The sequence below is a fragment of the Mus caroli genome, chromosome 13 (genome assembly GCF_900094665.2).
Source record: "Mus caroli chromosome 13, CAROLI_EIJ_v1.1, whole genome shotgun sequence".
In the NCBI taxonomy this organism is placed as follows: domain Eukaryota; kingdom Metazoa; phylum Chordata; class Mammalia; order Rodentia; family Muridae; genus Mus; species Mus caroli.
In genome coordinates this window covers 6,194,538-6,217,484 of record NC_034582.1, presented here as the reverse complement: position 1 = coordinate 6,217,484, position 22,947 = coordinate 6,194,538, and the positions used below count along the sequence as shown (strand labels likewise).

The following is a 22,947-nucleotide window of genomic DNA, read 5'->3' as shown; positions in this document are numbered from 1 at the left end:
GTGTACATGACTATGGGAATGCATACTACATATACATCCATAAATGAAATAAACTTAAAAATAGAACTACATCAAATGGAGACTGATTTGCCATTTGGGCCAAAGAGTAAAAGAGCATGTAAGTTTAGATACACTTTTTAGTTCTGTCTTCACAGAACAATTCTGTAACAAAAACTAAACTCCTAGCTGATCACTGAGAACCATTATCCATATACTTCTTTAGTGTAATGTCCTGATTTGTAACTAGACCACTAGGATAACAAGAATCAATAGAATAGTTCACAACCTTTGCTTACTTAGGTGTGAACAGGTGACTAAATAGTAGCCAATGTTATTTAAGTATAAGACAGTATGAGAACCTTCTCAAGGTTCTGAAAGTCTTTTCTCTCCTGAGGGCTAGAACAAGGGACTAATAATTGAACTGGAACAGTCACATTAGAACCTTTGCAATCCCTCAGAACAGATCCCATAGAGAGATATATAGCATTCAGGCTTCTAGTGGCTCCAACGCAACATAGCTTTGTTATTTAAAAAAAAAAGTTCAAAATACTATTATTGACTTTCTGTAGTCATAGGCAAACCTCCTGAAACAGTATTGTCCAGACAGCTTTTTTTCTAGGCTAATACATAGTCTCTGGGATCACATTTCTTCACACATTAGAACCTATTCATCCTTACTCACCTTTATGCTTGGGATGAGACACCTTTAATACTTACTTTTCCAGACTCCATCAGAGGTAAGCTGTGAGGAGATCCCCTTTCTACCAACCGGACTCTGTAGGCAGAAACACACACCACTCAGTGGGCTTTCTGGATCACACTACTGTCTTTGGCACATGGCTTGGGCTTGGCAGGCTATTTAATTGTTAGTATTATTCTATGGCAAAGGTGGAAGTCCCACAGAAGGCTACTGATAGCAGAGGCAATAATGCCCTGACAAGGACAAATGGTAAGAAAACATCAGTAAAGGCCACAGGGAAAGAATATGGAGCCACATTTGCTCCATCTACAAGACGACTGGAAAGTTGCCTCTGTACTCAAAGTGGAAGGACAGGTATTAAATGGCATCCTTAACCATGAGGAGGCCCAGGTGTGACCTCTAGGCCTATATCTGGTAGAGTTAGTTTTGAGTGTAGACAACATGCTGAGGAAGGCAGAGTCTCTGGGCTGAGTAGCAACAGCTGGCCTGCTAAACTAAGAGTGCCTGAGCTGAGAAACAGTGAAAATCCTCTCCAGAAGGAAAATGGTTGTGGTCTAATGCCTAGTTAATGGTAAGCTGGTCTGGAGAAGTGCTGAGAAGGCCTTGGCTGACCATGCTCTGAGCTGGCTCACTGTCCTTCCTGAGGGCTTCATTGGTCAGGCTTTGTAATGTTTACTGCTCATTTTCCTTCCTTGCCAGTTAAACAAGGATTAGATGCTATTCACTTATCTACAAGGCAACTGGTGTGTGTGTGTGTGTGTGTAGGGGTGGGATGGAGACCAGAGGTCTACTTTGTATTTTTCAGACAGACAATTCCCCTGGCTTGGAACTTGCTAAGTAGCTCCAGAGATCTACTGTCTCTGGTTTCTCAGAGCTGATATAAACATGTGTCATCATGCCCAACTTTTTGACAATTTTTATTCACACAATACAAGACAAAGTGAGTGTTGGCAAGCACTTGAACCGAAAACACAGGGTTGACCTGTACCTGGGGGCGGGGGGTAGGGGCAGAAAAGAGCTGGAAGCAGGTTTGAGGTTAGGGCAACATCACAGTATGAGAAATCTTCCCTTTCTAAGCTTTATCTCCACATTCCTCTAAGGCACAGAATACATAAGGTCTCCAATCCTAAACACCTGATAAAGACTTTTCAAGGGCCATGGGAGGGGGAAAAGGCAGAAGTGGCATTGGGGCACACATCAAAGGGCTAATTTTCTGAACATATATATGAAGAAATCACACAACTACAAACAAGGCGATCTGACATCATTGTCAACATTAGTATTCTATGAAATGACTCTGAACTGAGTTAAGACCTAGGGAAGGCATGAGCTTTGTACGACATCCTCACCCTGAGAACACTTCCTGACACTGCCAGACCACTGTGCAAGGTTAATGAACTAAGAACATCACGTGTTCATCCAGGGCCTTTATTGCAATCTGAGTTACAGAGGTTGGTGGCAATCACTAATACCTACTTCCTTTACAACTGATTTGTATGTTTAAACCCTTGCTATATGACCAAGGAGAGGTGAGCTAGCCTGTGAATGGGAAAGAGCTCCAGATTCAGACTTTGGTTGAGGTCTGCTTAAGAGGAGCTCAGCCTCATCACCCATGCTGCATGGCTCCAACAGTAGCAGCCTCCTCCTTCCATGCATGGTTAGTTCATGGGGTATTTGAAGAGGGTAAGAAATGTGACCCATATATCTTTCATGAGCCACCAAGAAAAAGGTTTCGAAGCAAGCTCCATGGAAGATTGGGGCTCACCTCAGGAATGGAAAATCAAAGTTCTTATCAAATTACCCATGGAGGAGATTCTACAAAAGGTGAATGAATGTCCTTCAGTTTTCTCCAAGGAAGACAGTTAACTGATTTTCAAGGATACTTCAGAATATAGTTTCAAATGCTGGTTAATCAGAAAAATCATATTATATTATGATCCTGTGACCACATTCTTTTTTTTAAAGTACTTTATTTTTTTAAATTTAATTTATTTTTTATTAGATATTTTCTTTATATACATTTAAAATGCTATCCCGAAAGCCCCCTATACCCTCCCCCAATCCTGCTCCCCTACCCACCCACTCCTGCTTCTTGGCCGTGGCATTCCCCTGGGACATATAAAGTTTGCAATACCAAGGGGCCTCTCTTCCCATTGATGGCCGAATAGGCCATCTTCTGCTACATATGCAGCTAGAGATATGAGCTCTGGGGGTACTGGTTAGTTCATATTGTTGTCCACATATACGGTTGCAGAACCCTTCAGCTCCTTGGGTGCTTCCCCTACCTTCTCCATTGGGGGCCCTGTGTTCCATCTTATAGATAACTGTGAGCATCCACTTCTGTATTTGCCAGGCACTGGCATAGCCTCATACACGACAGCTATATCAGGGTCCTTTCAGCAAAATCTTTCTGGCATATGCAATAGTGTCTGGGTTTGGTGGCTGATTATGGGATGGATCACCGGGTGGGGTAGTCTCTGGATAGTCCATCCTTAGCTCCAAACTTTGCCTCTGTAACTCCTTTCATGGGTATTTTGTTCCCTATTCTAAGGAGGAATGAAGTATCCACCCATTGGTCTTCCCTCTTCTTGATTTTCTTGTGTTTTGCAAATTGTATCTTGGGTGTTCTATGTTTCTGGGCTAATATCCACTTATCAGTGAGTGCATACCTAATGACTTCCTTTGTGACTGGGTTACCTCACTAAGGGTGATATCCTCCAGATACACTGTGATCACATTCTAACATAATGTTTAGTGAGTTTAAAAACTTCCCCTCTCTGAAGAGACCCAAAGCTGAAATAAAGGAGGGAAAAAAAGCTAATAATAAAGATTAAATATCTCATCTAATCTCAAGGCATCTGTCAGTCACTTCTGCCAGAGGAACAAGACCCCAGGGAGCAGGTCAAGAATGGTACAAAATACAGAACAGTGTGACAGCCCATGCACAATTGTTAGGACAATCATCTGTCAGAGGTTTAGTAAAAATGAACATGATGTACCCATGGCCCAGCTCCTATCTGGGAGCGCCACAGGCCACAGAAAGTTCAAGACAGCAGACTTCAACTCTTCCCAGAAAATCCTGGAATGTACTCTGGAAAGTATTCAGGAACACTGGCATATAAACCCCAGAAGTACAAATTCATGTTAGCATGTGTACACACATACACAGAACACACCTGTGTGTATGCAACACACACATATATACACATATCCTTACACATATAAGTCCTCATTTGCTTCTAGCACCTTTTTATGGATAACATACTACCCAGATGCTTTTACATTTTCAACACACAAGATCCTCTAACATACAATAAGCTTATGTGCACATGTTTAACACGCCTAAATCACACCACACACATGCACATGCAGAACTCATGCCACTCACATAATGCACACCAGGGCCCAAGCTAGCAAAGTCCCTGGACAAATAAATGTCTTTGATTTTATCCCTGCTTCTCCTATCCCGCTGATGACCAACATAACCCCACCGAGATGCCTTTCTCTCTGTCCACTGCTCTTGGGAATCTTGATATCCAGCTATTCACTAGGTTGCAATTAATCTAAAAATCCATGCTTTTCTTTCATTCCTTCCTACCTGCCTTCCTCCCAGGGTTGTTCTCATGAAGCCCAGGCTAACATCAAACTTGTTATGTACTTGATTTTCTGGTCTCCCTACATCTGGCTCCCCAGTTCTGGGATCACTGGTGTGTGGCACTATCTCCAGTTTACACAGTGCTAGGGATGGAACACAGAGTATCTTACCTGTTAAGCTAAGCCAATGCTCTAACTGGTCTACATCCACAGCCCTAGAATTCATACTGCTCTAGATGCACCCTTTAATCATGATTTCAGGTTACACTCCATGATGGAGGCACACAAATCTTCATACTAATACTGGGTTAAGATTTGGCAATCCACTAAAACTGTGTCTTGAAATGTCTGAGAGATGTTTTTCTTTTCTACCTAAAGATGAAACAATTCAAGTGCTTAAGATCAAACTGAAAGATCAAGTAACTATGAATTCATTTTCAATAAATACACAGTAAATAATACCTTTAAAAATTAATAACAATTCTCAAATAGCCCCTGAACATTTTCTCTTGTATATGGGGGAACTAAATTTATTCCAGAATATGTATCCTCATTATGAGGCAGAAATGTTCTCCATGGCAACCTGGCTACAAACAGATTGCCAAATCCCTAACATTGGGGCTAGAATAAAATGGGTATTAAAGACAGAGACATAACACCAAGCAGAAGTGGTTAATGCATCTATTTAATTCCTTGCTACTAAAGGGTGGGCATAATGAGATCTTGATCTTAATCTCTGAGCTAGCTCACACCTATTTGTCCTCTTTCCTTCTTTCTCTCACAGTGAATACATAGCATACTGACAAACTAAGCTTCCCCAGGTTAATTAAGTGATAATTGGGTGGGTATCTTGACACTTCCAAGTGAATGTCCCATTAAATCAATTGGTAAAGTAAGTAATCCTTATGACAGAGCCTAACATAGGTGTAACGAGAAAACTACTACCCTACTTTCATAGCAACACTAGAAGAATGAGAGGATCAATGTTGTCAGAACTCTCCTGTCTCACTGCCTTCCAGATGTTAGCCTTGCATCTTCTCTGAGGGAAGCACATTAGGGTGCTATGGACTGATATACTAGGCCTCTGTAGGGAAAACTTATATTACTGTAGAAATCTTCACCCTCTCTCTGTACAGCAAGGGTCCCTGAAAGTTTCAAGGTACCCTAAGAGCCTCAGAGTTCTTTGTTCCTTTGGCCATTATAGATAAGTGCAAAGACTCATTTTATTGTGCCCATGCTAAGAATAGGGAAATTGAAACCCCAGAGCTAACACCTTGTTCCAGGGTCATAGCAGGGAAATCTTGACTCAGACCTGCCTGAACCTTGAACCCTTATGTCACAGGAGCTGCAATACAAGGTATATTTTACATTTGTCAGTTAAGGTCAAAAGTAATGCTGAAGATGTAAAACCTGGATATTATTTTCTTCTGGGAAAAAGTGGCTTTAGTATGAAGAATGCAGTATTTGAGTTGAGAATGACAGACTTGGCTTCTCAGACGATGATGAGGGAAAAACCCATTGGAAAACATCTACCATAGGAGGATCCAGAGGATGCAGATGGGGCTGTCAGTGTGTCTGGATACCAGGAAGGTGACATCCACTGACAAGTAAATGAAGGATGAAAATGATACTGAGATTCTATGCAGCAGGCCAAGGAAAAGGGGGCTAGGCAGATGAAGTGAGGTGTGTAGAACAGACTTCTACAGAAGGCCAAACAAGCAGGAACAATGTAAACACCTATCATCTTGAAAAATAAAGTGGAGAAGGGTTTGAATCAACTTGAGTGTCTCAAGCACTCACCCATATCCTGCAGTGGAAATTTAAGGAGAGTGAGTTGCAGAGTCATGGAGTGAAAGAAGTATCTCTCAGCCCCACGCTGTGGGGAAGAGCTGCTGGGGCAGAGAAAGAGAAGCAGGTGTCTCTACCAGACAGAGCAGACTGAAAATGCCTGAAGCAGACCTGGGTGAAGGAGGTGGAGGGGTAAGATCCCAGGAGATACTCTGGTGGCTCAGTTTTTCTCTACTATATAACAGAAGTGAGCAAGTTATTTCAGGGAAACAGCACTGCATCATATCCAAGCTCTAAGATGGTCCCTGGGCCAGTCCTACCATGCTGATGGGAAGCCTGGTGACTGCTCAAGTCCATCAAGGGCAAGAGCGTTCATGATCATCACAACTGATGACATTATCCAGTCAAGTTTAATGACACATGACCCTGGAGCAATTTCCAGAACACAACTCACTGTCATGTCTCTCTCCAATTATTTTAATGTGCAAAGCATCCTAGGCTGGGAAGACTATTACTACTGACTTGAAATTAGGACACAGCATCATTCAGGGGCATTAGTTAAGATTACAGAATTGAATGATTGCAAAGGACTCATCTTTGACCCAGGCCTCTTGCTCTTTCCAGCAGTCCAGGACTGATGTGATGGTGAATATGAATCACTCACCACTATACACCATGCAGATCCTCACTTCATAGCAGTTCCCTCACACCCTGCCCATGCAGTATGAAGATTTGTCACGATGAAGACAAATGATAGGTTTAGATTAACAGGGAAGATAGTTCTTAAGACTTTTTCTCAGAAGAAAAAAATCCCAAATCCAATTTTAGGCCTTCCCCCATTGCCCAACTATAACACAGGAAGGCATCCAACTGCAGTGCATTTCTGCTCTCTCTGGATTTGGAAGGATAGCCCGAGGGTCACTAGCACAGGTACTCTTTCAGAAAGGTATACAAACAAGACATTATTTTTCAGTAAGGTTTACAGTTAAGTGGCTTTGAATTCAGATGCAGAGCTCCCACTTGGAGACCCTCACGCCTCTGACCCTGGGGCAACTTATTTTGTCATTCGAATGCTGTTTCTGAGTTAGAAAGTGCTCCAGATTGAACTCTGAGCATCTAGAACCTGATTCTGTGGAGGACAGTAGTGAGGGGAAAGTCATTTTTATTGGTCCCCAGCCACCATGTAAGGGGCTTGATTGACACAGCCTCTAACATCTGTGATCAGGTGAGGGTCTAACACAGGCTCATAGCCATCTATGAGAGTGCTGCTGATATTTTAGCACCCATTCCATGAACTACAGGGCATGAGCAGAGTCCCTTACCTCTATGAACTACTTAGCAGCATATCACTTTTGATGGCAAATTGTACCAATCAGAGAAAGCTCCAGATATGGACCAATATTGGGTAAGGGTATACACACAGCTTTGTGTGGATAGGGAGTGATGACTACCCTGATCTCCTGGAGGTGGCATGTTCTATCTGGTCATCAAATTTGGACCCCCTGTCAGTCTGTGCAGGGAATGGTTCCTGTCTCTGCAGAGTTTCAGCTGTTTCCTTGGTCAGGCAGGGTACAACTGCTTCCCATGTCCTCAGTCCCAACCACACAACCACTCTTTGACTGTTTTTTTCCACATATTATAGTGTTGATAGGTGAATAAACTTCTAGAAAACACAGGGTAAACAGCACACTACCTGACATATAGCAACACAAACCATTTCAATGGGGAGAACTGATGTAAAATAACTTTTTTCTTCCCTCTTAGACATCTCAATAGATTCTTCTAGTTGAGGCAGGGCTTTCTCCAAAAGGACTTATGTTGTATGGCCCCTGCCTTGTCTTCCTGAGACATAATCCCTTTTAAAAGTCTGCTCAGTAGCTCTGCAGAAAAGGTAAGTTCACTTCAGCTTTAACTGTTTCATAAAAGCACCAACATAATGTGCAAATGTATACATCCCTTATGAAGAAATGTAGCTGGAATGCTCATGTATGGTGACATGAAAAATGGGACCTGAGATGGCCACAACTTTTAGACACCTCTCATCACACCATCAGTCTTGTACAAACAAGTTTTTATCTGTAAAGTTTTAGCCAGCTTTCCCAGGCATACACTTTCTCCATATAATGATAGTTTCAACAAGTAAACATGGCTACTTTCATCTTGGTTAACTTGGACACATACTAGCTGGATAACCAGCAATAGAGGAAGGGGAAGAAGAGAGGAGAGAACCCATACCTGTCATGTCTCAGGGCTCTCATGTCAACATAGACAGTGGTGGGGTCAGGTCCTGATGTCCCCTGCAAACAACAGCATAGCATGGTTAACCTGTGTGCATGGAAAGAAGCTGTGTTTATATACTCTACTAACTGGTAGGCATTTGATTGGTAAAAACCATAAGCTGAACAAACAACCCCAAAGACTATGATGCTAAGCCTATACCTCTCCAAGCAGCCACCTAACATCATCTAAATTCCCAAAGGAACACCTTGGGACCACACTGGTCAGTCACAAAGCTTGACCCCAGCCATCCATGTATAATAAGAATGAAGGGAGGAATATAACATGTTTTACTAGAAAAAGTTTGGCTGCAAAAGTGGGTTGTCAGGATATGAAGTGTCTTTTGCTCAGAAATTTTCACTACATGCATTCAGAAAGCCTATTTTTAGACCTTAAGATACTGAAGCATAAGCATGACAGGAGCTGACAGATTGAGGGGGTAGATACAAGAGATAATTATTTTGTTCCTTTTAATCCCGCTTGTGCCTCTAGCCTCAGATGGTTATTTTTGTCTATGACATAAGTCAGGGAGGTTCTATGATTCTCTAAATCAGCTAGAATAAGTACTTTGAGCTTTAACATAGCAGTCCAGACAATCTCATCTTGGAATCATAAAGGTCTTCTAAAAATATACTGGGCTGACTTCTGACCAATGGACTCTGCTCAGGGAAGGTATATACTATTAAGATGACATAACATTTTACATATGATAATGCAATATGATAAGAAGGTTAAAAAACATGGGAAACAGAACAGACTTGCAAGAGGGCTGGGGCAAGTTACAACCTTCAGAATTTACGTAACTGTACTATATTTCTTTGAGAATCTCAATTGTGTACCAAAGTATGTTTAAATATAAGAATAGAAGCAATAACAGCTTTGCTGGGTATGGTGGCTTATGGTTTTAATCCCAGTGCTCAGGAAGCAGGGGCAGATGCAAGTGGATACTTCTGAGTTTCAGGCCAGCTAGGGCTACACTGTGAGATCCTGTCTAAAACAAAACAAATCACCACCTTTTTGTTACAACACTCAGGGATAGTGATGGCTGACCCCCACCACTGCGAGCAGCAAGAGGAAACCCAATCGAGCCACTGATGCTTACAGTGACAGTGGCCTCCAGTGTTTTTTCCATCTTGTAATTATTCAATGCAGCTGTGCTTCAGAGAAGCAGATGGAGAAACTGCCTGGATGAAATAAGCAATGTGAGACTCATAACATCTGAGGTCAACTAAAGACCAGCAAGGCACAAAACGGGTGGTGAGAAGTAGGGATGGTGGGAAATGGAAGTAGACCCAGTCAGCTAGGGAACAGTGATCACACTCATGGTGACACACCTCTGGGTGGTACTACTGTAGGTGGTATTGAGCCACAAGCCTACAGACCACCTATCAATCTCTTCACTACACTTCCAGCTTGTCTCAGTGCTGGAAGCTGGAATGGCAGGAGGTAGGAAGTGAGTGTATGCTGGTGTGATGAATAGAAAAGTCCCCTACCTGCTCGGCCAGTGTCCACAGCCTGTGGGGCTACAAGCAGCAAGAGGGTGGGGACAAGAAAGAAGGAGAATATACCAAGCCAACAGACAGGAAGGACACAAATAGGAGAGACACACAGAGAACAATGCAATAATTAAGAATGGGATGAAGAGAAGGGAAGGATGGGGTAGGGAAGAATGCAGAAAGCAGGGAACAAAGTAAAAACAAGATCAAAACAATGTCAAATGTGGAAACCATTAAAATTAACCACTATACTGTTAAAGATGGAAAAAAAACTGAAAAGATGTCAACATATCCACAGAGCACAAAAGAGGAATAGAGGATAGACCATGGCATGTAAATTGTCAGAGAACCTTTATCAGTAGGTAGATAGTACATCTCAACAGTGACTTTAGGGTGCTTTTTGTTCTTTCTTTCCAATGGCACTTCAAAGTATATATTTCAACAGCTCAATTTAATGACTTTATCAAGTTTTTAAAAGATGTGTGTGCATCTGGGTCTGTTTCTGAATGTAGGCACTCACAGAGGACATAGGTGTCAGATCTCCCTGGAGTTACAGAAGGTGGTGGGCTGCCCAACATGGGTGCTGGGACTCAACTCAGGTCTTCTGCAAGAGCTGTCTATGCTCTTAATCTTGAAGCCACCTCTTCAGCTCCTTCAGTAATTTTAAGTTCCTCACAACAGTGAAGAGAAGCCTTTACATCTGCAGTTAGAGCATCTCACCCTATCCATAAGATCAGTAAGACAAAAGGATCAAAGGTGCATTTCTGAGGTATAAAGGTATCAAGTACCAGGCTCCTAAATTGTATACTTGCTTCTTCCTCTTTACACACTGAGTTTGACAGCAGCCTAGGCTACATAAAAGCCTGTCTCAAAAAAAAAAAAAAAAAAAAAAATTTTTTTTTTTTTTTTTTTTTTTTTTTTTTTTTTAGGGAGAGTTGGGGTGGGACAGTCAAGTTTCAAAAGATAGTGAAAATTTAGCTAATTCACTGGCCTATAATCTGTCAGTCTATGCCATTAGCTGCCAAACTGGTAAATGGAATGATATTCAAAGGGCCAGCCAAAGACCATCTTGCCTGGTTTTGAAATGTTTTATTGGAACATGGCCCATTTGTTCACACTCTATTTTTCTTTTGAGCCGACCCTTCTGAAAACACCATAGCAACACTAAGCCTGGCTTCCTCACTCTGGCTCAGTGAGTGCCTCCCTTCAGAGGGCTGGTAAGCAACATGTGAACATTCAGGCTGCCAAAGTCTGATAACTGTCATACATACAGACTTTGCGGTTTATGGATGTGTGGAATCTTTCTTACTACTTCAGTGAAGCCTCATGAAATCAATTTTACTTGGATGACTGAATGAGTATATAACTTCAGAGCAAATGTCTGCATTGCATTGATGACCACTTCACTTGCATCAGGAATTGGGTGAAGTGCTTAGTCCTGCCATGCTGTGTGGGAATGACAGTACTTACTTCATAGATGCTCTGTGTGTTGTTTAAATAAAGTAACCAATGCAATGTGTTGGAATGAATGTCTCGCACACGGAACACACTGAATCAAACTTAGACATCTATTTGACATTAATGGCTTATCTTTTAGCCAGGCTATGGGTAAAAAAGCACAGTCTGAAAAGCAGGGACATTTCTTGACTGCAATGAAGAACAAGTCAAATGATGGAGAATACAAGTCCCGTGATTTCAGACTGGAGTCTTAATTATCAAGGACAACACACAGCAGAAGAAAACAGAACACTGTAGCTGCCTAATGCTGTAGTGACTAACTCCCCAGAGCATGCACAAATCCCTGACAGCGGTTTATTTTTACTTCTCTCATCTAAGAACATGGCAGAGAAAAACAAGTGGCTTGAAAGCTCAAATTAATTAAACTCTTATTATAGCTATTTGTTTTATGCTGGGAGAGAGTTATACTGCCCTCTGAGCATTCTACTTTGTTCTCTTTCATGATCAAGGACCCTTAGTTCTATCATTGTGACTACTGCATTTCTCTTTCTGTGTTAGTTTCAAGATTTAAGGTTGACTAGAACCTTACTATTAATTCTACAAAGTTATTTATAAACAAGCTTTTCACTCAGATAAATTACTCATCTTATCCTATGTAATATACCATCATCATTCATATTTAAGGTTTTTTCCCCTCTTAATAAGAAAACATCTGAAGTCTCCTTTGGAAGATGGAAGGACACTGTTTATCCTTCTATTCCTTTAATGAAAAGAGGATGCAACTTTATGTGTCACATAGCTAATGCAGAGAGAGTTTCTTTGCTTTAAATAACTGTCAAAGTGATGGGAAACTGTTCCCAAGACAGGTTAATAATAAACAATGACACTGTTTAATGGTATTGCAGAAAATGATGTTAAGCTGGGCACAGTGGTACATGCATTTAATCCCAGTATTTGGGAGGCAGGGGTAAGCAGAACTCTGAGAGTTAGAGGCCAGTTTGGTCTACAGAATGAATTCCAGGAGCCAGAGCTACATAGTGAGACCCTGTCTCAAACAAACAAATCAAACAAACAACAGAATCTAACACTTAAGTTAATTAAACACTAAAGTAATAATTTGATATTTCCAATATCTACTTTTATCATAAATTCAACAAATGAAAATTGTGTCATTTTAATAGCTCAAGATTCTTGAGAAATGTCATTCCTATAGGTGACCAGTGGCTTATTCTTATAGGGTTGTTTTTTTGTTTGTTTGTTTGTTTTGTTTTGTTTTTGGCTTTTATTCCATAGCTCTGTCAATTAGTAAAGTTCATTTAATCTATCTATGCTTTTTTCTCATCATAAAAAAACAATTACTAAACTTTATCCTTCATGTGTACGGGAGGATCTAACTAGAAGCTGCCCTAATCAAAAGGTTTGATCTATTTGTTAAAAATACTCCTCACTCTGTCTCTGTGTTTTCTTACAGAGCAAAGCTTGGATATCCATTTTTCTCTTGTAAGTACAATTCACTTGTTGCAGATTCACACTGTGAGTTCATTTTCAAGGAAATTCATATGTGCTATACGCTTTTTATATGGGACACTAAACTCTGATCGAGAAAGTATTCATTTAATTGCTGTAGCTTCTGATGAAATGCACAGGGCTAAGGTTAGATGACTCAAGTTTTCAGCATTACTCTTCATACTCAGAAGTGACAGAATCGGGAGATGTGACTGTGTGTTGGCCCCTAGAGGGTCATTAGTGAAGCGATTCCTAGCGAAGACATGAAAGGAAGTGTAGAGTAAGAAGAGGAAGAGGAAGGAAGGTCCTTGCCCCTATGGAGTCTGAAAGGTCTTGGAAGGGGCCAGGACTAGGACATAGCCTCTATCACATTGCAGATGAAGGTCAGCATGCAAAGGCATGATGACTCCACAAAGAGAAGGTGGTTCAACATGAGACTGACCAAGGGTGAAGAGTGATGTGAGGTTGGGCAGTGAGAACAGCTGGGGCCACAAATGAAGATGTTTGCAAAATAAAAACAAACCCCAAGTCTATTCCTTCTAAAGCTTAACTTTTACAACTGCATTCATTTACTTATGATTGGTGGGGGAGGAGAATGCAGTACCTTGGTACATGTGTATAGGTCAGAGGACAACCTGTGGAGCGCTCTCCTTCCACCACTAGGTTTCTAGGTTGCTCTGACCATCATTCTCAATAGTAAGCACTTTTATACACTGAGATGTTTCTCTGGCTCCTTTAAACTGTAAAAGGGCATGTTATCTGATATATTTGTATATGTGTGTATGCAACTATAGATGTGCCCCTGTAGAGCAAGTATTGCTCCTCAGATACTGGCTTGGAATATGCCAAGCACACTAGGGTGGCTGGTGGTTGAGTCCCTAAGATTTTCCTCTTAGGTGCTGGGATTTCAAGTGTGTATACCAGACCTGGCCTCCTTTATAATGTGGGTTTAGGATTTGAACCCAGGGCCTTTCAAACAAGCATTTTAAAACTAATTTATCACACCAGCCCTCTCAGATATGTTCTAAATGGTATCTACCTATGTTTGTTCAGTGCTAGAAAAAACTGCATGATTTCATCTTTGAGTATTTAAGGCACTGTTGAGGCCTTTTGGTCTGTAATTAAAAAAAAAAATTCCACATCTATAAGGTGCATAGAAGCCTATAAGGCCAGCAGACTTCTCTAAAAGTGACACCACTAATTTCACAAAACACTATCCCTAAGGAATAGATAGTTAAAGCCTAGACACACAGGGATGAGGCTCCCTTTCTAATCTGCTTAAGTACTGTCTCAGAGAGATTAAATCTCCTCATTGTAACTAGCTGATTATCCAGAAACTCAGTGTGCTGAAGGGATGTAAGGATGGTGATCAGATATGGAAAAGACCATTAGTAAGAAATAGCCAATCAATCGACAGCTAACATTCCCACTGATACACCAATTGTGCACACTGCTGATGCTGGTTCTCCTCAGAGAAGCCTCATCTTCACCACTTTAACCATGTAGGCAGAAGGTGGGAAAACGTCAAGGATATCTTAGATTTTTATGTTTCTGCTTGCACACTGGTCTTCCTCACACCTTATCTCACATTGTGTCATGTTCTAGAGTAAATACCACAGGAAGCAATAAGGTTTCCTGCCTTCCAGACTATGTGTTCATGACCCTGTTTGTTCAGCAGCTGTCACATAGTTTCATAAAAAGTAACAGACACAAATGTCTCCAGTGACCATCCTTTCCCAAGGTTGGTAGCCTCCTCCACTGCTACCACTTTTCCAAAAGGCCATCGTGCTTATGAATGTGGTATATGCTGCAAACTAGCACCTGCCCAAACACTTCTTTGACCACCCACCCTAAAGTCTTGTGCCCAAGGCACTCTTCACCAACAAATGATAATCACATTTTCAGGGGAAGGGCCAGGTAGGTCTATGTGTTGATTGTTTATCACACTGACAATGAGAAATATATAGAGGGTAAGAACTTTGTAACGAGCTAGTTTCTAGAGTAGAGGTAGGCAGGGGTATGGAACCACCATCTTCTGAGCTACAGAAGCTTTAATGTGTGTGAGCTGTGGGTCGCTGCCCCATGGCCTGCTGGGCAGTGATGCCAGAAATGGAGCATTTGTTGATACTTTTAAAAAAAAATTAAAAAAAAAACTTTTTCAAAATTAGAAGGATCTTTTGAAAATATAATTGCATTTCAACACAATACTGGCCAAGAATCTCCTTGATCTCCCACACCTACTCTTCTCAAGAGCTGGGTTACAGGGTAGCCACCATGTTTGGTTTATGTAGTGCAGGGCATAAAGCCCAGGGGTTTGTTCATGCTATGCATGCCACTCTTTCCAGGTGCTACCTCCCCAGTTCCACAAAAGTTAATCCTTTAGCACATCTGGCCCAAATGACCCTTGGCAAGAGGTTGTAATCCCCTAAAAGGACCATTACTCCTATTGCTAACAGTAAATACAATTTAATAGCTATATTGATATGATTAAAATAAGTAGAATACATTATTGCTCCCCATTATGAAGATGAAGATGACATTTCATTTGCTCAATATTGTTACAACATATTTATCAGATAACCACTAGGTTCCAGCTACACAGGAGTAAGGAATTTCCTCCTATTGTTCGGATCTTACACTGTTTTATTGTAAACAATTGTCTTAAATAAGTAGATAGAAAACATTGACTAGGTGTGTGCATATGCATTAACACAGTTAAACCTTGGAGTCGAGGTGTTAACTCTGTTCTTAACTTCTCCTGGGGAAACATGAACAAAGTCTACTTATCCCAGAGAGGACATCAACAAATGTTCAATGAACTGATTCCAACATTAGCTTACTTTATCAAAGAATTTATCTGGCATACTTAAAGGAGTGCAGGTGAGGAGTCACTTATAGAATGGATGCCTTAGGCAGCAGCATCACCAGAAAGCCACCCCAGCATGGGTGATGACTTAGGAATGTAACATTCCCAGGAACTCCTATACAACTTGCAGGCAGCTCTGCTGAAAAGTCTCCCATTTTCAGCAATTTCTTATTGCTTATCTGTCCTGTGGGGCTCATTTGTCAGACTTCTCAGGGCAAAGATATCTACATGCTACTTTCATTCTTTGTAAGCCATCTTAAAATATTGTTCATTTAGGGGGATGATTATAAATGAAAGACTCAGAAGTTAATAAGTTTGCATACTGCACACTCTTGTCTGCAAATTTTCAATTTTATATACTAACAAACTACAGAACTTTGCCTTCTTTTGTAGTAATTAATGCTAATGAGGAATCGCTTTCCTGCTTCCCAGCTGCCATTTTATAAACATCACTGTGATAGAGAACCTGACCCCAACCACGTGCTTTCTCTCTCATGGTTGCTCTGTTCATAAAATGTGCCATTCCAAGCAGGAGGTGGGAATATTTTATTGGGTGATCCTGCATCCCTGTGAGAGATGGATTTTTGTGCCTCAAGTTTCTGGTAGAAAGCAGGGCAACCATTTATGGTAACTAATACATGGCAATAGGAAAACAATGATTTTGTTTCTAAATAAAATTAGATGGTATTCTTTACTTAGAAAGCATTAGCTAACTGGTTAAAAAAACATGGCCTAAGTACTTCTTGAGAATAACTTCATTACTGCATATCTGAATAAAATAATGAGTTCCATGACCTTTTCACAACGCCCACAATATGCTTTATCACAGACACCCCTTTCACTTCCTCTTGATCCCCTCAGCTTCCTGCCAACTCTTCCCTCCAATTATATCCCACTGTGCTTTTATGCCCCCCTTTATTTGTAGGGAAAAACCAAACCTAGATTCTACATGAGAGGAAATATACTTCAATTTGAAACTGGCTTGTTTAATTTAACATGATAATCTAGTGTCATACATTCCCCTGCAAATGATGTAATTTCATTTGTCTTTATGGCTAAAGCACACTCCATTGTATATATACACACACCCTTCACGTTAGCACATTTTTGTATAGAAAAAATTTGAAAACTTGAACAAATAAAAAAAAAGGACATATTCAGTTCATCTAAGTAAAAAGACTTTCCAACAATAGGAGAAGATTGAATTGGGCTTTGAAATTTACTTAGTACTTTCCATTATTAAAAAGTATGCAGTCTATTGTAAAGGAAAGAAGACAAAAGCAGGGATCATGTACATGGAAATGTTTAACAAGCTGTTGGTAGCTACTTTCTGCTTTGATATCCTCAATGTTTCTTTCTTTCTCTCTCTCTCTCCCCCTTCTTCCCTCCCTCCTTCCCTCCCTCCCTCCCTTCCTCCCTCTGTCTCTCTCTATCTCTCTGTCTCTCTCTCTCTGTGTTGGGGGAGGGGGGTTACCCAGTAGCAGACTGCAGCAGCTACCCTTTCGAGTATCAATGGCAGGGACAGTGTAGGTAGGGGCCTGGAACCCATCTGCTTTCCTGCAACTGAGTCTAGCATTTGCTGTGAGCCAGCTCAAGGAACTCCTCTTATCTCACCCAGGACCAGTAAGTGCTGGGCACAGACTTGAAGTGCTCATGTGTTATTTTTGGCAATCTTAATCTTGTCACTTCACCCTTCACAGGTTGAATGTATCAAAAAAGAAAGGAAATAGTGAAGGAAACTAGTGAAGAAAAGGAAACCAACAATATTAACCCTGCTATGTCACTGCAAAGCTTCCTTCAGAGAATCATATATATGAGTCTCAACCTATGGGTCAATGATTCTCAACCTATAGGTCATGACCCCTTCAGGTGTTGAATGACATATTCACAGGGCTGCCTATCAGATGTCTTGCATATCAGATAATTACACCATGATTCATAACAGTAGCAAATTACAGCTATGAAGTAGCCACAAAATAATTTTATAGCATGAGAAACTGCTACAGCATGAGAAACTGTATTAACGGGTCACAACATTAGGAAGGTTGAGAACTATTGAAATAAGTGGTTTTCTCATATCTAATTTAGAAATAAGTTTGACAGCCAGCCGAGTTTGGCCAAGAGCTTCTCTTTTGCCAAAGTTAAAATATTCCAGGATGCAGTAAGTGATGTGCATAATGGCTAGAAAGGAAGTCTCCAAGTAAAAGCAGGAAAGGAAACTGTGTAGCACTCACATCTGTGTGATGACCAGAAATTTGTCTAATGTAAGTAAGAACCTGCCAAGGAAAATCTGCTGAGCAGGTCTACGCTGCCACCTGGCATTGAGACTCAGTCTTCTGATACAGCACTCCATGGTTTCAATGAAACTTACCTGTAAGCAAATTGCCAGGTTCACTCTGCAGCCAAATGAAGTACTAACAGCTCGTGGGTGGAGACCCAAGTCCTTAAAGAGCTTTGAGAAAGACTGTGTAAGGGCGATTCGGGGACGCTCTTCTGCCACAACCACACAGGTTCTTACCCGGGACAAGTCCAAGCCTCGTGCCTGGAAATAAGGACAAGGGACACTAGCTAAGCCTTCAACATGTGTAGCCATGAGTAACCTACACAACCTTTCACGCAGAGTCCCACAGGAATACTCTTCACTTCTCGTGCCGTCTCTACCCAAAGTGTTTCTGTAAGCTATTTGAGGAGGTTAGTGTAACAAAACCAAAACCAAACAAAACCAAACCAAAACACCCTAGCCAAGCCAGTCAGCTGAAGAACACAGGACAAAACCATATAGACATTCCAACTAGTAAAGATGCCATTGAAAACATGTTGAAGCAATAGCAAGAACGACAAGGAAAAGGGTGAGCAAGCACACTCACAGGGGAAGAACAAGCATTAGTGTGCATTTTTGCAGGGATAGGACCTGACAAGAATGGACACATGATGGGGCTAGAGAGCTGGGTCAGTGCTTAAGTGTGTGCTCTTCTTCAGAGGATGAAGGCGCAGTTCCATCACCCACAGCTCATGGCTCACAGCTGCCACTAATTCTAGCTCCAAGGGACCAACATTTTTTTTGGCCTCCACAGGTTATCAGCAAACACGGTGTGTTCAAGTGCGCATGTGCACTTGCGCACACACACCTTTGGAAAAAAAAATACACATATGGGAAATGTGTTTAAACAGAGAGGCAGAACTAAAATGCTTAGACAACTTTCTAATGACATTTCTGTTTACACCTGATGAGACTTGAAAAGTCACAGACCAACTTTCATTATCAAGCGCATATCCATAATTATTTCTAAGGTTCTGCCACAAATATAACCAGCTGAACTGTACAATGACAAACACAGGAGGAGGAAGAGGAGGAGGAGGAGGAGGAATTCAATGAAATGAACGAAAATACTGAATGGTTAAAGTTGCCACACTCAGGCTGGGCTGACAGAGATGAGATCAGTCACTTCTGATCTCATCTGTGGCCTCAAGAGAAGGTGATGGTGCCCAATGAGTAATGCTGGCTTGCACAAATCGAGCTGTTGACACGGGGACTGCCCAAACTGGGCCCCTCAAGCTGTGGGAACAGCAGATAACTAAAGAGTCCCTCGTGTGCTTTACCACTGGGCTACATTCTCAGACTTCAAGATAACTTTGACATGAAAATCTGATGTTTTACCATAACTGCAGACACACATTGAATAGGAACAACTAACTCTGGATGATACTAGTAACTTTACTGTGACTGCTGAAGTGGCTGGGCTACAATAGCAACTCCAATTAGCAGTACAAACTTATCTCTACAATTCTTTAAGTGCAGAAATGTGGGTAGAAAGGTTGCTAAATCCTCTGAATTTAAGTTTCTCATCTTTACAAGGAACAGTAGCATGTCCTGATTCACAGAGCTGTGGCAAGTGTCAACTCAATTGTGATAGCTCTGATAATTATGTACATGCCAACAACAAAGGCTGGTAAAAAAGTACCTGACCATTCTGTAAAACAGTATAGGTCTATCTAAGAAATACTCTTTGTAATTCTTCCTTATATAAATATGTAATTTTATAAAATGCATTTATATAGCTTAACATCATAGTTACATATCTTGTTTTATTGCACTAGGATGAATAGGAAAAAGTTCAGAGGAAATAAATGTGCTAGGTTCTACTTGACTATATGTGTACACACAGAAACATAAGTAACCTGTACAGCTACAGGCAGACACACACACTGCATATACAAGCAGAGAATAGCAGGATAGAACACTATCAAGACAGGTCTTAGCATTATTTTTTCCCTCTTATCATTAACTAATGATTCTTCAACTTACCATGAAAGCATGTCTATTAAATTCCCCCAGCCTCTCACTTTAATGTATATCAAAAAGAAAAAAGTAAAAACCCAAATACTGTTCACTTAGTTGCAAAATAAATTTTTGTTACAGTGCAGACCTTCAAATAAGGGCCTTCCAGCCAATGAAAGCTAATCACATAAACATTTTCTACTTGAACACCAAATCTAGCTAGGAACAGAGACAATTTACATCTTTTGACAAATACTGGAGAAATTTAGGACAAAGTACTTTCATAATTCTTACTAGTATCTGAAGTGGGTAAGTACTCATGAGGAAAACCTAAAACCTTAACTTCCTCTAAATCAATCTGCAAGCAGATCACACGTCAGCTCTTTGGAAGGACTGTGCTGCCTCATCAAGTGTGTGAGTGTCCTTTCTCAAGACTAGAGTGGCCTGGAGTGCTGGTGAGCATTGAGGCCATAAGAGAGGCTGCTTACCTTGAGGGACTCAGTTTGTGAGCCCAGCCCTTTCGTGCAAAGCTCCATCACCGAATAGGAACAGAAGGTATCCCGGACTTTGTATTGACTCACAGCAAGAAGCCACAAGGCAGGATTGGTCTCCAGCTCAGAGGGCGGGATCAGAATGGACTGGTGCCCTGAGTATACACTGCAGAGACAAGACAGGCCATCAAGGCTGCAACCCAGGGCAGATGGGAAAGAGACAGTAACATTCACCCTGAAAAACAGGAACACTTCAGAAACTTTAAAATTTTTTTTTTATATTTTATTTCCATTTTCAGCTGCTTCACTTTGCTATGTGATTATATCAGAATGTGCCAGATATTTCTCTTCATCATTACAGTGGTAACATTACAAATACCTATTAATTAGACTTGCATGTACTTTTTTTCTTTTTTTCATTTTTATTAGATATTTTCTTTATTTACATTTCAAATGTTATCCCCTTTCCTAGTTTCCCCTCCGAAAATCCCCTATGCCCTCCCCCCTGCTCCCCAACCCTCCCACTCCCATTCCTGGCTCTGGCATTCCCCTATACTGAGGTATAGAATCTTCACAGGACCTAGGGCCTTTCCTCCCATTGATGACCGACTAGGCTATCCTCTGCTACATATACAGCTAGAGCCACAAGTTCCACCATGTGTTTTCTTTGATTGATGGTTTAGTTCCAAGGAGCTCTGGGATATTGGTTAGTTCATATTGATGACAAGAAATTTTTATATGTAAGATAAATAGAAAATCCAGATACAAAAAAATCACATAGGAAGAAAATTAGGAGAGCCAAAAGAAGTCAGACACTTGACCTTCTGAGTGTGTCAGTCTGTACTGTTTTACGTCCAAATCACCACACAAAAGCACTTTTAAAAAATACTTTAAAAAATACGATAACAAATTTTAATTCAAAAGTATTTGTTCAAACCACGTTTTAAAAATTAATTTATTTATTCACTTTACACCCATTATCAGACCTTTCTGTCCTCCCAGTACCCCTCACACAAGTCCCACCCCACCCTTCCTTCCACTTTCCCCTTCTCTGGAGGAGGGAAAGTACTTCTCATACCCCATTCCCACACATCAACTGAGAACACACAGGGCACAAGCTGCTATTTTTAATGCTTGCTTATCATTGTGTATTAGCAGCATTTGATCATATTTATTATAATAAAAGATATCAGATAAATATTCTGAGATTTAAAGATATATTTTACTTATATGAAAATTCATACATGAAACCCACATCATTGTTATGTTGTATCTGTGTACCTGTAATCTTCCTATCACAAGCCATTTCTCCTTTAATGTGGTCAATCTCATTCAAAAAATTTCGAAACAAAAATTAAGAAAGCCCAGATGGCTCAAGAAATTTAAGAAAACTAAATGAGGGACTAGAGATATGGATCAGCCATTAAGAGCACTGGCTGCTGTTCCAGAGGTCCTGAGTTCAATTTCCAGCAACTTCATGGTAGCTCACAACCATCTATAATGGGATCGGATGCCCTCTTCTGGCATGCAGGTGTACATGCAGATAGAGCACTTATACATAAAATAAATCAATCTTAAGAGAAAAAAAAAAAGACTAATGAGCCCACAAACTTATTTCGAACATGATTCTTCATGTAGAGGTAGAGAACTACTGTAGAGGGAACACAGCAAAAGTGGTAGCAAATTTTCATCTCTCTCTCTATTTCAACATATCAAACTTTCAGTTATTTTTGTGAAGTGGAAATGTAGCAAACCCCAACCTTTCATATAGCCTTTTTTAAAAAATTGGATATTTTCTTTATTTACACTTCAAATGTTATCCCCTTTCCCAGTTTCCCTCCCTCCTGGAAACCCCTATCCCCTCCTTCTTCCCCCTGCTTCTAAAAGGATGTTCCTCCACCCACTCACCCACCTCCTCACCCTCAGTTCCCCTACACTGGGGCACTTATTGAGCCTTCATGTGAGCAAGGACCTCTCTCTCCTCTCATTGATGGGAGGCCATCCTCTGCTTACATATGCAGATGGAGCCATGTGTACTCCTTTGTTGATGGCTTACTCCCTGGGAGCTCTTGGGGGACTGGTTGGTTGATATTGTTGTTCTTCTATAAAGTTGCAAACCCCCTTCAACTCCTTCAGTTCTTTCTCTAATTCCTCTATTGGGGACCCCACGCTCAGTCCAATGGTTGGCTGCAAACATCCACCTCTGTATTTGTAAGGCTCTGGAAGGGCCTCTCAGGAGACAGCCATATCAGGCTCCTTTCAGCAAGCATTTCTTGGCATCCACAATAGTGTCTGGGATTGTTAACTGTATATGGGATGAATCCCCAGTGTGACAGTCTCTGGGTGGTCTTTCCTTCAGTCTCTGCTCAACACTTTATCTCCATATTTGCTCCTGTGAATGGCCTTTTCAATGCAGTTAGTAATTTGAGAATGAGAAGATCAGGTACATTCAAAGAAAGAAAGTCAGGGAACAGCACAGGGGTAGCTAGAGC

At 41.0% G+C, this 22,947-nt stretch overlaps 1 protein-coding gene across 6 annotated transcripts in view; it reads right to left on the bottom strand.

Moving 5' to 3' along the window:
• The window catches only part of Dip2c (disco interacting protein 2 homolog C), a 385,770-nt gene that overhangs the window by 14,106 nt on the left and 348,717 nt on the right, over nucleotides 1-22,947 (bottom strand). For 3 of the 6 annotated variants that reach the window (XM_029468563.1, XM_029468564.1, XM_029468567.1), the window contains 5 exons: nucleotides 20,453-20,621; nucleotides 18,057-18,227; nucleotides 9,853-9,882; nucleotides 8,318-8,379; nucleotides 718-775 (listed from right to left, as the gene is read on the bottom strand). In XM_029468563.1, coding sequence (XP_029324423.1) covers nucleotides 718-775; nucleotides 8,318-8,379; nucleotides 9,853-9,882; nucleotides 18,057-18,227; nucleotides 20,453-20,621 — 490 coding nt within the window. The remainder of the gene's footprint in view (nucleotides 1-717; nucleotides 776-8,317; nucleotides 8,380-9,852; nucleotides 9,883-18,056; nucleotides 18,228-20,452; nucleotides 20,622-22,947) is intronic. The other 3 variants (XM_029468568.1, XM_029468565.1, XM_029468566.1) reach the window with 1 other exon arrangement.